General features: G+C 51.4%; 1 protein-coding gene across 2 annotated transcripts in view; it reads left to right on the forward strand.

Annotated features, from left to right (window-relative positions):
• The first annotated feature begins 7,638 nt into the window (after nt 1-7,638).
• NOS2 (nitric oxide synthase 2) overlaps nt 7,639-13,060 on the forward strand; it is a 33,549-nt gene continuing 28,127 nt past the window's right edge. For both annotated transcript variants that reach the window (XM_032845440.1, XM_032845441.1), the window contains exons 1-3: nt 7,639-7,759; nt 11,246-11,330; nt 12,106-12,228. In XM_032845440.1, coding sequence (XP_032701331.1) covers nt 7,653-7,759; nt 11,246-11,330; nt 12,106-12,228 — 315 coding nt within the window. In that variant the 5' untranslated portion in view covers nt 7,639-7,652. The remainder of the gene's footprint in view (nt 7,760-11,245; nt 11,331-12,105; nt 12,229-13,060) is intronic.

The following is a 13,060-nucleotide window of genomic DNA, read 5'->3' on the forward strand; positions in this document are numbered from 1 at the left end:
CAACGTTACAGAGAGCAAGAGAACCGGGAATTTATGTTGGGGGCGGGTGCTGACCCTCCGAGGAAGGGCACTCTGGAGGAGAGGCCAGGTCACCTGCTTGCTCTCTGTCAAAAGGCAAATTGTTACTCTCTGACCCACAGATTTTTGCTTGGCTGCCTTTTTGTTCCCTAGCACAGAGCATTTTCTTGGTTCTCATCCCCTCACGTTACTCTTGGCCGCCGTTGGTGGTGTGAGAAGTCAGGCCTGGATAGGCGAGGTGGCTTTTCTGAGGTCACATAGCTGCTCAGTCATGGGGCTGTCACTGGAGCCCAGGACCTTTCAGACCCATCACAGCCACCTCCTCAAAGCCCCTGCTTGGGTCGAACAGTGAGTGACTGCTGGCCCAAGCCCTGCCATGGGCCAAGGACTTCATGGGCTGGCACCTGCTGGATGAGAGCAGGCCCCAAGGTGACATGGTAGCCCCCACGCTCAGGCTGGTAACAGGAGCAGGATGTAAAGGAACGGGGGACAAATGGCTCCTGCTCTCCCCTGCACCAGGATCTCCAGAGGCCACTCAGAGCCTCAGTTTGAGGGAATAGGGCTTAGAGTGAGGCAAACTCCTAGTCATCCCTCAAAACCCTGTCCTGGTGTCCTCTCCCCTGCAAACCTTCTCTCAGCAATGTAGACTCAACTACTTCAACCATGCCATCCCTCTATCACTGCAGGCATCACACTGTACCAGAATTCTCCATCATTCTCTCTAAGCTTTGCATTCCTTGAGCCCAAAGACTTAGGGTCTTTCCTCAAGCAGATTGGTTTCCCTGAACAGAACCAGCTAAAGCGTGAAAGAAAGATGGCTTTGATATGCTAAAACTCACTGCAGTCTAGTCCTATTTTCCATTCACTCACTCACTCATTCATTCATTCATTCAACAAAGATCTTTGAGCTTCTCTTCATGTCTTTTTTGTGACTCAGTTTATCTTACACAAATTCGATCCATTAAAATGCTGCATTTAAGTTGGGATGGGCGGGAAGGAGATGGCTGGCTGGCCACAGTGACATGTTAGGATGGTGAGATCATGGTGAACGATTCATGCCATGCAGGAATACTGTATTTGAAGTACTTTAACAAGTGGAAGTATGAGAAAGGATAATTTTCCCTAGAATGAATTATAAAAGAATTCATTCTACCTGCCGTCCTCCTGTAGCTGAAGGGTGAGACATCAGCGACACCCACATCTGAGCGGTGTCCCTTTGCCAGCAGCTTTCCCTCCCCTCCTCAAACCACAAGCTGAATATTTCAGTGACCTGACTGGAACACTGGCATCACCCAGCCCCACCGGACTTCTGTAACCTGGGCATTTTCCAGCATGTTCCATGCTGTCAGTACTCCCCAGCTTCCTGGACTCCTGCCACCAACTGGAAAACTCAGAGGCCGGACAGGAATTAACCAGAGAATTCCCTGCTGAGGGATAAGAGGACCCAGATGCTGAAAGCCAGGCGAATGTGGCTTGGCTAAATGAAACCTGGCTCCATGACGACTCACTCCTGTATCAGACCCCCACCCTCCACCGCCCCCCCACCCCAAGCTGCTGCCATGAACCTGAGACCAGGAAGCAGTGGGTTTACCGAGGATGCCCTGCACGGAGTGATGTAACCGTGGGGTCAGGTCACCCACAGGCCAGGAGCCCCAGTCATAAATTAGCTAACTGTACACCCAGCCGGGGACACTCCCTTTGGAAACAACAAAAAGGGACCTTTATGCAAAAACGGCTCCCTGGATGACACAGGGTGGGTATAAATACATCTGAGCTGCCGGTGTGCTCATAACTTTGAGTCTGGGACTCTCTGGCCTCAGAGGACTCAGCATCGCTGGTCTGAGACCTCTCAGCCACCGTTGGTAAGAGGACCGGTTTGGAGGTGGTTCCAAAGGCGTCAAGGTCCAAGTCTCCCCCGTGGGCTTGTCCACCGTCTGGTAGAGACAGAGCAGTCAGCTGCGGGGTAAGTTGTCTTCATTTCTGGGGAATCTTCTGCTTCAAGAGGGTTTTGCTTCTTCCTGTTTGGGAAGGCCCTGAAAACCATGGGAATTTTCTGCCTGCAGAGATAAACAGGCGGAAAGTCTAAGAAATGCCCATGGGAGGTTGGGCCGTTTGAAAAGAGCATCTGGGTCAGATATCTTTCCTGCAAACTTCGCTACATTGCAAGGAAAACCTTTTTGGAAAATTCAGATTGGAGAGCGGGGAGGAATCCACTAAGAATTTTTATCTGGATTATCCTTATAAGGGACACCTCTCCTCTGGCAAACAAATTGTGTGAAGGTGAATATTATTAAGTCCATTTTACAGATAAAGGAATGCGTCTCAGATAAATAAGTTGATCCAGGTCATGTAACTAGTAGAGCCAGGACTTGAACCCAGGTTTGGGGGGCCTCTAAGATTCTTCTATGGGCCACATCACACACTGCCTCCCAGGGCAGAGGGTTTTGCCATGGGGAAGGCATGCTGGAGGCAAGCCCAGACCAGCCTGGGCCTTTACTTTGATGTCCCTTTTTCGCCTTGTTTAAAGAAGATGGTCTCAAATGTTGAGAGTTGAGTGCATTTTTTCACAAACAATTCCACAAACAATCTCACAAACAAATACCCTTCTCCCCACCCACCCACCAGATTAAAAAGGCAGCAGACCGTATGGTGGACAACAGTTGTAAAATCTTAAAAGAAAGGCAGCTACAACTTGAGTGTGCTCTCCAATGACAGGTGTAACATGACAGTTGCTAATTAGACTGCTGGGAATGACCTTGCAGGACCAGGCAAAGACATCCACATTTCAACACAAGTGGGCTCCTCTCCAGTTGCCCGGGGTTGAGGAGGGGGGCAACAGGTCTCATTAAGGAGGCTCAAAGTGTACGTGCTTTGTCCTCATTCAGCTATGGGGTTCAGTGTCTTTCCTTTAGATTGTTATGTGGCTTTGTGGAATTAAAAACTATGTCCATGGGCCCCCAAATCCAACCTCCAGATAGGAGCAGAGGTTGTAAGCAGGGATGAAGTGGGTGTGTAAGACTGGTGTATGTCAGCTTTTGTACTGATTCTGTAGTAAACTCCGCATATGGAGGAGGCTGGCTTCTGCAAACTCTTCCCAACCTTCTGATCCATCTTCTTCCCCTTGGTCAGCCCCACCGTGAAGAACCTCAGAGTTTAAATCCAGACAAGTGGCCAGCTTTGCAAAGCCATAGAGATGGCCTGTCCCTGGCAGTTTCTGTTCAAGGCCAAATCCTACCAGTTCAACTGGGCCGAGGAAACAGACATCAACAACAATGTGGGGAAAGCCAGCCGGGCCCCCTCCAGGTAAGCTTTGGCCTCCTGCCACCTGCTGCTTGTCCACCCGCCCCCCCCCTCCGGGCTCCCATTCCCTGCTCTGCGCCGCCCACTCAGAATTCCTCTCCCTGCCTCTGGCTTCTCGCTGGAGATCCGTTCTCACGAGTGACTTCTTGGATGTCCCTCGGAATTTAGTGCAGCCACTGTTTCGTGGACACCTCACTGCACCTGACACTATGTGGAGAAGGAAGGGACATGGCAGAGTCTTGCCCCTCAAGGATTCTGGAGTCTCATTGTGGGGGGAAAGGGGGAGATAGGAAGGGAATACGGACTATCTGACTTGAGAATGGGAGGCAGTGGTGCTCAGTGGTTAGAACCAGGGTGGCCTGGCTGACGTTCGTTCTGATTCACTGGTGTGTATGCCTCACAAATGGTTCGATAATTTGAATATCAATCTGGTATAGAGTACCAGGATGTTAGGCAAGGCTTGTGCCGGGCTGCAGGAGCTGGCCCTGGGCTGTCTTTCACTAGCTGTGTGACCTAAGGCCAGTTAACCCCTCTGATGCTCAGACACATGAGGAGAGCCATGGGACCCTCCTCATAGCATGTTGAGGATGAACCGATAGTGTGTGTAGAGTGTCCTTAGCAGAGTTGCCCACACATAGCATAACTCAGTTAATATGGTCTCTTGTCGTTGACCAGCTGCCCTGAGTTACTGAGTAACTTCGTGCCAAGGTTGTACGGGGCACTTGACCTACATTGCTTCTAACCTGATGCCCACAGCGGCTCTGTGAAGTGCGAGTTATTGTCTCATTTTACACATGTGGAAATAGAAGCTCTAAGAGAGGAGTGACGTCCCTCGGGTCACATGATTGATCATTGATTTCCCACCCACGACCCCACCCCACCCCCAATCAACCGGCAATAACATGATCTTATGAATCAGAACAAAGCCCCAGTCCGCACAGGGCTGCCCCCCAGCCCCACAGCCCCAGAGAAGCTTTCCCGTGGACTCCCGTGGGTAGTAGGGCCACCCTGAGCACACCTGCCAGAAAAGCAGCAAGGTTAAGAGCTCAGGCTTGGAGATAAGTAGGTAGCTTTGCCTCTTATTAGCCCTGTGACCTTTGGCAAGTCCCCTAGCCACCGAGCCTCGGTTTCCTCATCTGCAAGAAACGGGTAGGAATGCCTCTTTCCTAGGGTCATAGCAAGAGTTAAATGAGTTTTCACATGTAAACAACTTTGCCGGTGCCTGGCAGAGAGGAAATGCTTGATGAATGGCATTGGTCGCAGCTGTCGCTGATCTCACTGAGCACAGCTAGGGCGAGGCTGAGCAATGTGAAAGAGGGTCCCCTCTAAGGGCTTCTCAGAAGTGAGATGGGCTCCATGGACTTGAAGAGAGGGTAGAATGTTGGGGGTGGGGGGCGTGAAGACAAGTAGCAAAGACATTCCAGGAAGAGGGCTGGGCAAAGACTCAGACACAGAAGCAAGCGTGACTGTGCTTGGGGGCCCTCCATAGGAGAGACGAGGCAGGGAGCCACTGCAGATTCTTGAGCAAGGCAGTCCCCGTTTCGGGTGTGGCTGGAACTGAAGGAGAGCGTGTTGGAAACCAGGCATTCTGCGCTCTGGTGGCCAAGAGACCAAGAAGCGAGAGGGCAGGGTTGGAGAGCCTCTAGGTGTCCTTCTGGCACTTCAGACAAATGCTGCAGACTCAAAGCAGTTTCATCACTCCTCCCAGGGTCTCAGGAGGTCACCAAATCATGCGTCCTTTCCTTTTCTTCACCTCCTGGCTGCAGCCCTTCACACTGGCTCTGACCTCTCTTACTTCAACTTGACTTCTAGCAAGCAATGCTCCTGCTCTAGAGTCCACAGTGGCTCCCCATGGCCTGTCACCACACTAAGGCTTGACCGTGGCATTCTGTAGGATCACCCCTCCCGGACGGGGAGCCCATCCCACCTGCCCAATTCCCCAGTGCTCATATACATAGCACATTCTTACCTCCACTCATCCAGACCCACTCAACCCACCTCCCCAACTTTTGAGATCACCCTGAATCCCCCCACACCCTTTTCTAGCCCCTGCAGTGTGGTTTACAGCCTTTGGCCCTGAATTCCACACTCCTGATAGCGCTGACATTGATTCCTGACTTGTGGTTTTGGACCCTTCAGGAAATCTGAGCTGTAGGTTGACTTGAGGCAAACAGCTGACTTACCTTCTTAAGCTGGGGGGAGCTGGTGGGAGGACTCACACAGGTATTAGAGGCGATGGAGAGAAAATAGTGCACGTTAATTCATTTATCCCTCCAAATGGATCATGAGGAATGAGTTTTTGTTATCCTCTTACGATAGCCAGGAGGACACTGGAGTCTAGAAGATTTAAGTAATTTTCAGGATCTCACAGTTGGCAAATGACAGAGCCAGGAGCCAAACCCAGCATTCTGGCTCATAACCACTATACCAAGCTGCCACTTCGTGGTCCTGGGCATGTCCCAATCCATGAACAATCACTCGCTGAGGGCTACTTACCTGGCAGGGTGCGGGGGGCTTTTGGAGATGGCTGTGAGCCCTTCTGTTTAGCAATTAAACAAACAATAAGTTGAGTCATTTACTAACAGCATACACAGCAGCTAAAAATAACCAGGCTTCTAAAGTCCTTATTATGGTGTTGGTGTTGAGGCAGGAACTATTATTATCCTTACTTTACAAGTTTGAGTGACTTACTTACTCAAGGTGGGCATCTGGGGAGTGGTAGAGCTGAGGTTTGAACCAAGCCCAAAATTGTAACCTCTACGCTCAGCGGGCTCTCCCTGAGGGCCTACTAAGGGCTGACGAGGGGAACCAAGAAAAGAGACAGAGTTCCTGCAGTCAGGGAGGGGGATGGATGTGGGAAAGGCTGCCTTCCTCTGCTTCCGGCAGGAGTACAGGCAGAATGGGATGTTAAAAGAACTTTCTATATTGGCGCAGAGGAGGGGCAGGCAGAGAGATAGACATGAGGTTAGAGGACAACGTGGGCGCCCCCGAATCTCTTCTGCAGAGACTGTGGGGGGTCTGGCCTGGCGGTAGTGTGGGGAGGAGTCAGGTGGGAGAAGGCCTTGGGGACCAGAGAGGCCCAGCTGGACTGCGATCACACAGTGAGGGGGTGGGGTGGGCTGGGAAGGATGTTCCTGGAAGAGGAAGTAGCAGTACAAAGGGGATTTTATCCTGAAGGCAATGAAGCCAATTAATATATTTTTTTAAGAAGGAATTTTCAAAACTGTTCAGATGTAATAAGACCAAGAACCTATTATATGGGACTCATGATTCTCTATTTTATGTGAACAAATGATTAGGAAGTGAGCATGGGGTGGGTGTGTGTTTTAGAGACAAAGGCAACTGTGAGAACATCAACTTTGCATTCGCAGCAAAGTTGAGCTAAGTGTTGCTAGCTGGGATGCAACTGCCTCTCTCATTCCATTTTAATTTGGGTTTGGGATTAAATATTTTGGAGTCCTTGCAGGAGACCCCCCTGTACTTTGAGGTTGAGGGCTGCTGCTCTGTCCCTGCCTGGACCCTAGAAGTTATCCTAGACCTAACTAGGTCTAGTTATCCTAGACCTAGAAGTTATCCTGGACCCTAGAAGTGTTGGGAACACCTCACAGGTGGAGTAAGGTCAGGAGGAACCGCTCCTTTTAGGTAGCAAAGACCAGGACCCCGGAGGGGTCCACCACCACCAGCAGCACACAATGCCTCCCACTAAACGTCAGCCCCAGCCGCGCTTCCTTTGGCTGCCTTCCTGGAATCACATAGAACACTCAGAAGAGAAATAGCACGCTCTTGGGGCAGCCCTGTGAGATAAGAGAGCTTGAGCTGTGGCCTGGGGGGCTGCTGTGTGGTCTCAGGCAAGATCCTTAACCTCTCTGGGCCCCCAGCTGCCTTCTCAATCAGGAGGAAACAATACAGAACTGCCTTTTGGACTGGAATTCGTAAAGGATGGATGAGATAACAGGAAAGTTTGCTTTCTAAACTCGAAGCGTCGTAGAGTGGGAATCATTATGATAAACCCTGCTGTTGTTTCACGAGGAATTAAGAAAGCCGAGGCTGGCCGCGCAGGCCAGTGATCTTGGCCGAGAGAGGCCAGGGGCGTCCTGAACGCCGACCTCCTTGAGGACGCCGAGGGGTGTAGTGGGCAGGGGACACGGCCAGGAAAGCGGAGGCGCGGGCGGACTATCCGGCCCTGGGCCAAGCGCAAGGTAAAGCCGGGAGTGGCCGCCCCCCGCCCCCGGTTCGCTCCGCCCCAGGGCGGAGGCTGCGGGGTTCCCGCCGTGATAAAGGAGCCGGGGCGGCGTTGGGCGAGGCGCTCTGGGAGCTGCGCTCGTGCGGGGGTCATGCGCGAGGGGCTGGGCGCTGCGTGCGAGGCCGCCCGGCCCCGGCTCTGCCGGCTTCTCCGCCGGATCCTGCGGCCGCAGCCCGCCTGCGGACCCCGCCGAGCCAGGTACTCCCGCCCGGCCGGGTCCGCCCAGGGAGGGTGGCGGGCTGCTCCGCGCCGGGACCTGTCTCGAACCCGGGCGCGCGGCCCAGACCCGCTGCGTGCCTCGGGTTTCCGTCCAAGTATGAGGGTTGGAATGTTCGCCCCCGTAAGATTTCGATGAGGATTTACTTAAATCAAGTGTTTTCCTCGTTTAGAACCGTTTGGAGGTTGCAGTTCAGTAGCCACAAACGACCCAGGGAAGCTCCGCGTGCTCCCCGGAGAGGCGTCTAGTAGGAATTGGGGATGTTTCAGCGTTTGGGAACTTTCTAGATGTTTCAGCACTGGGACTGCTGCACGCTTTAGGACAGATAGGATGAAGAGAGCAAAGAGGTTCTTGTTTTACGAATTAGACCCATTTCCCAGAGTGCCCCACCCCCCACCCCGTGAATGCAGTGGCGGTGGTCAGGAGTGGAAACTCTAAGGGAAGTCAGGACCCCCGTTACCCCAAACGACCCACAGAAGGCAGCGTCGACCTTAACCATCCTCAGTCACTCAGAGGCTTGCGGATAGTTGCTGGGTCTAAGCACCACGCTCCAGCATTCCTGCTGATGGCAGATTCTTAACGGTCCATGGCTCCCTCGAAGGATCTAAGGGGGCTGAGCATGGCTCCCTCGAAGGATCTAAGGGGGCTGAGCATAGCTGCGGGTTTAACCAAATTGCAGGAGCACGTGGATAGACTGCTCAGTAATTGGGCTGCAAGTACTCAGATCCTTAGTACGCTCACCTGGCTTCTAGCTACCCGGTCTCCCAACAGCAAACCCAAAGAAATTAGCTACCTTGGGGGGGGGGGGGGGGTCGGTGACTCCGCATAGCTTTATTAGTTTTGCAAATTAAAAAAAAAAAATTCCTAGTTATGAAGGAATGCATGGTCATAGTTAAAGTTGGAAAATGCAGAAAACTATAAAGGAAAATTCAGATCGATGCTATCATCATTTAATGCTAGTCACTGTTAATTAATATTTACTGGCATCTCCCCCAGGTGTTTTTCTATGCTTGGGCGGGCACAGACACACACACACACACACCCTGAGCATCAGACCATATACACAGTTTGAGGCATTATTTATAATAATGGAGAAGCTGGGTGCAACCTAAATTATGCAGCCATAGGCAATGTGATCAGGTGGACTATGGACCCCTCTGTAGAGTGGATTTTCAGGTAACTTTTCAATATTTGGGAGCAGTAGTTAGGTGAAGTATAGAAAGAGAGCATTTCCCCATCTAAACGTTACTGTGGACCAGTACGCTTCTCAAATTCTCCAGTCCTGTGGCCACAAGTAAGTAGAAGGTAGCAAGAACGAGCACGGGGGAGATGGGGGTGAGGGGTGATGTCAAAAGATCAAGAAGAGCAGGGAGGCATTGCCTCATTGAGGACCCCAGGCTCAAAGCATCTTCTGATTTAAGGAGCCTGGTGACGATCGCTCAGCCGTGGCTTACCTGTTCTGACTGTATAGATTTTTTTTCTGGTGGGGCCCCCAGTTCGGACCAGCGGCTTGATGGTAGTGGGTCGCATGGAAGGCCCTTTATAAGGCTGTTGAATCAATCACTCCATTCAGGTAGAAGTTGCTTTCTGTTACATACTTACATTCTCTTAAAGAGACTCTCTCCTTATAGCTATAAATCACGTGGTGCTACTACTATCTAATGTATGTAGTTAATTATATAATGTTAATTGAAATATACAGTCATTACTTTTCCCAATAATTAAAGTAATACTCATTCTTCATATTCCAACACATTACAAATAGGTATAAAGTGGAAAAATGAGAGGGCGCCTGGGCGGCTCAGTGGGTTAAGCTGTCTTTAGCTCAGGTCATGATCCCGGGGTCCTGGGATCAAGCCCCGCATCCAGCTCCTTGCTCGACAGGGAGCCTGCTTCTCCCTCTGCCTGCTTCTCCCCCATGCTTGTGCTATCTCTCTCTCTCTCACTCACTTTCTGACATAATTTTTAAAAGTGGAAAATGAGAGATCCTTATAATACTTTCTGACTTCCTTTCCCCTTGGACGTGTGCACACACACATGCCCACCCCGGAAAATAGCCAAAAGGACACAGAACACAATAAGATTTCATCCTGTGCCCCCAGAGTGTGATTCACCCCAGGAGGAGGCGTGTGTGGGGTGCGACTCTTGGGTGCTCACGTGTAAGGGGCCCAGAGAGGTCACATGCCTTCTATTCCCTGCAGCATTTGCCAGGAGAACAAACCTGGAATTCCAAACCAGAGACAGTGGTTTCTGAGTGATTTCAGACTCCTAGGGCCTTTTCGTCTTCCAAGAACAGCCAAAGTTCTTTGTATTCGTCATTTTAAGGGGCGCCTGGGTGGCTCAGTTGGTTAAGTGTCTGCCTTTGGCTCAGGTCATGATCCCAGGGATCAAACCCCACGTTGGGCTCCTCAGTGGGAAGCCTGCTTCTCCCTCTGCTGCCCCCCCTGCTTGTGTTCTCTCTTCTTTGTCAAATAAATAAAATCTTTAAAAAAGAAAAGAAAAGAAAAGAAACATTTTTTAAAAGAGTCCTTGACTTCCAGATACCCTTACTGAGACATCTTTGGATGACATGACGTCTCAGATTTGCTTTGAAATGATAGCAGACACGGGGAGAGTAGAGTTCAAACAAGACTGACAGTTGGGTGGGGTTGAATCTGGGTGAAGGGCCCCTGGGGATTTATTACAGCATTTTTTTGTCTACTTGTGTATGCTTAACATTTACCATAAATGCTTAACATTTACCATAAAATAAAATTATGTTACCATAATAACAACTTAGAATAAATAAATAAACCCAGATAAATCAGGGGCTTTATTTTTTTTTAATTTTTTAATTTAAAAAAAAATTTTTTTAAAGATTTTATTTATTTGACAGAGAGAAATCACAAGTAGGCAGAGAGGCAGGCAAAGAGAGAGAGGAAGGGAAGCAGGCTCCCTGCTGAGCAGAGAGCCCGATGCGGGGCTCGATCCCAGGATCCTGAGATCATGACCTGAGCCGAAGGTAGAGGCTTAACCCACTGAGCCACCCAGACACCCCAATCAGGGGTTTTACATAAAAAAAGCCCAAGTCCCCCCAGACAACTAGGTAGTGGCAGTGCTGCTGGCCTGGGAGGACAGGGTGGAAAGGAGCCATTCCCTGGACACTCAGTGTCATCCCACATTTTTACTCAGAGCTTCTGTGGGTCACCATTCGGACAGGCAGCTTTGGCTTAGCTCCCTGCTTTGTATCGGGAAGGCAAGAGAAGAGGAGGGGGAGGGAGGTTGATGATGACAGGGAGATTGGGTCTGACCAGCTGCCTCCCCCACCACATGCTCTCCTCTTCCTGACCAGCAGCTGAGAAATTCACTCCCACCCTCTGAGCCTCGGGTCCCCCATCCATCAAATGAGGGCTTAGCAGTGGGGGGGCTCCAAGATCCCTCTCTGCCCTTAGATATCCCTATCTCATGCTGGCTGTTTCCTTTTACAGTCTAGTGACACAGGATGACCCCAAGTGTCACAGCCTCGGCAAGCACCGGAATGAGTCCCCCCAGTCCCTCACAGGGACAGTAAAGGTCAGTGAGTCACACGGGTGTGGGAAGCCTCTTCCTCCCTCACCCAGACGGATGCAGGTTGAGCAGCCTGGTGGAGGCTGGGGTCTGGACAGTGAGTGGGGACCCACAGGGGCACGGGTAGGGGTGAGGAAGGGCCTTGGGAGAGTGGGATGATCCCTGGTGGGCAGGAATAGTGACCCCCATGGTGCTCTGGCCCCTGGATCACTTGCCAATGTGGGCCGACAGGCATGGATGAAAGGCAACCATTCATGGAGCCAGCAGTGGGACACCCCAGTGTGATTCCAGACTCAGTGGCGGAGCCCCAGTCCCAGCCTCTGGCCACAGGGTCCATCTTTCCAAAGCGCTTTGGACCTTAACGTAACAGACAGGTGGGCAGAGAAATGGGTGAAGATATTTTCCATATTCTTAAATAACTCCGGGGAAGGCAGTGGTATATTCTTCCTTGCCCCAGTTTCTGTTCTCTGCAGTACTGGCTGTGACAGTCGTCTCCCTTGTATCTAACCTCAGTCCCTCCTGTTGCAATTCCACCGAGGGAGCATTTGGCAGGGTCTTGGGTGAGGAGAGAAGCCTGGCCCGCAGCCCAGACACCTGGAACTCTTAGCAGGCACTGGCCCAGATGGCCAGGCTGCCGGGAAGGAGGAGGGACACAGACCCACATCCTGACCCGGGTCCTCACCCATAGGCCCCCTCCCCAAGCCAAAGTAGGGCCCAGGGGAGACCTGTGGGGCCCCGGGGTGAAGGCACTTGTAAATTGTTGGTGTTTTCTCCCTCTTAGACGTCTCCAGAAACCCTGGTCAAGCTGGATGGGCCCCCGTCGGCCTGCCCTCGGCATGTGAGGATCAAAAACTGGGGCAGCGGGATGACTTTCCAAGACACACTCCACCACAAGGCTAAAGGGGTGAGAAGTCCGGGGCTCAGGGAGAACCACCCTTGTCCCAAGGTGGGGAAGCCATTTGGGCCTTTAGTAGATCAAATGGATGTTCCCCTGGGCAAACCAGACAATTATCTGGTTGATCATAGGTGTTGGGAACAGAGGCCAGTGGTCTGTACAAATAACAGGACATAGATGATGCCAGCCCCTTGGTAGTTCCCTGATGGATGCTGGATTGTCCAGGAGATGGGATAAAGGATCACAGGAAGAAATTCAGTCTTTTGTAGAGATACCGCATAGTAACAGGGAGGATTTGTCCTTCCTTCCTCTCTCTTCTTTCTTTCTTTCTTAAGATTTTATATATTCATTTGACAGAGAGAGCAAGCGCACAAACAGGGGGTGCAACAGAGGGAGAGGGAGAAGCAGACCCCCACTGAGCAGGGAGCCCCACGCTGGGCTCCATCCCAGGACCCTGGGATCATGACCTGCGCTGAAGGCAGATGCCTAACCGACTGAGTCACCTGGGCACCCGCCGGGGAGAATTTTCTAACAGAACTGCCCAGGGGTTCCTGGGTGTCTCAATGGGTTAAAGCCTCTGCCTTCAGCTCAGGTCATGATCTCGGTGTCCTGGGATTGAACCCCGCATCGGGCTCTCTGCTCGGCAGGGAGCCTGCTTCCCCCTCTTTCTGCCTGCCTCTCTACCTATTTGTGATCTCTTTCTGTCAAATAAATAAATAAAATCTTTAAAAAAAAAAAAAAAAGAGAACTGCCCAAAGCTGGACTGAGCTACATCAAGAGACAGTGAGTTCCCTGTCATTAGAAGGATTCAAGTGCTTTTTGATAGGGAGACTGGAGAAGA

The sequence above is a fragment of the Lontra canadensis genome, unplaced genomic scaffold, assembly GCF_010015895.1.
Source record: "Lontra canadensis isolate GAN:19392208 unplaced genomic scaffold, GSC_riverotter_1.0 scaffold163, whole genome shotgun sequence".
NCBI classification, from domain to species: Eukaryota; Metazoa; Chordata; class Mammalia; order Carnivora; family Mustelidae; genus Lontra; species Lontra canadensis.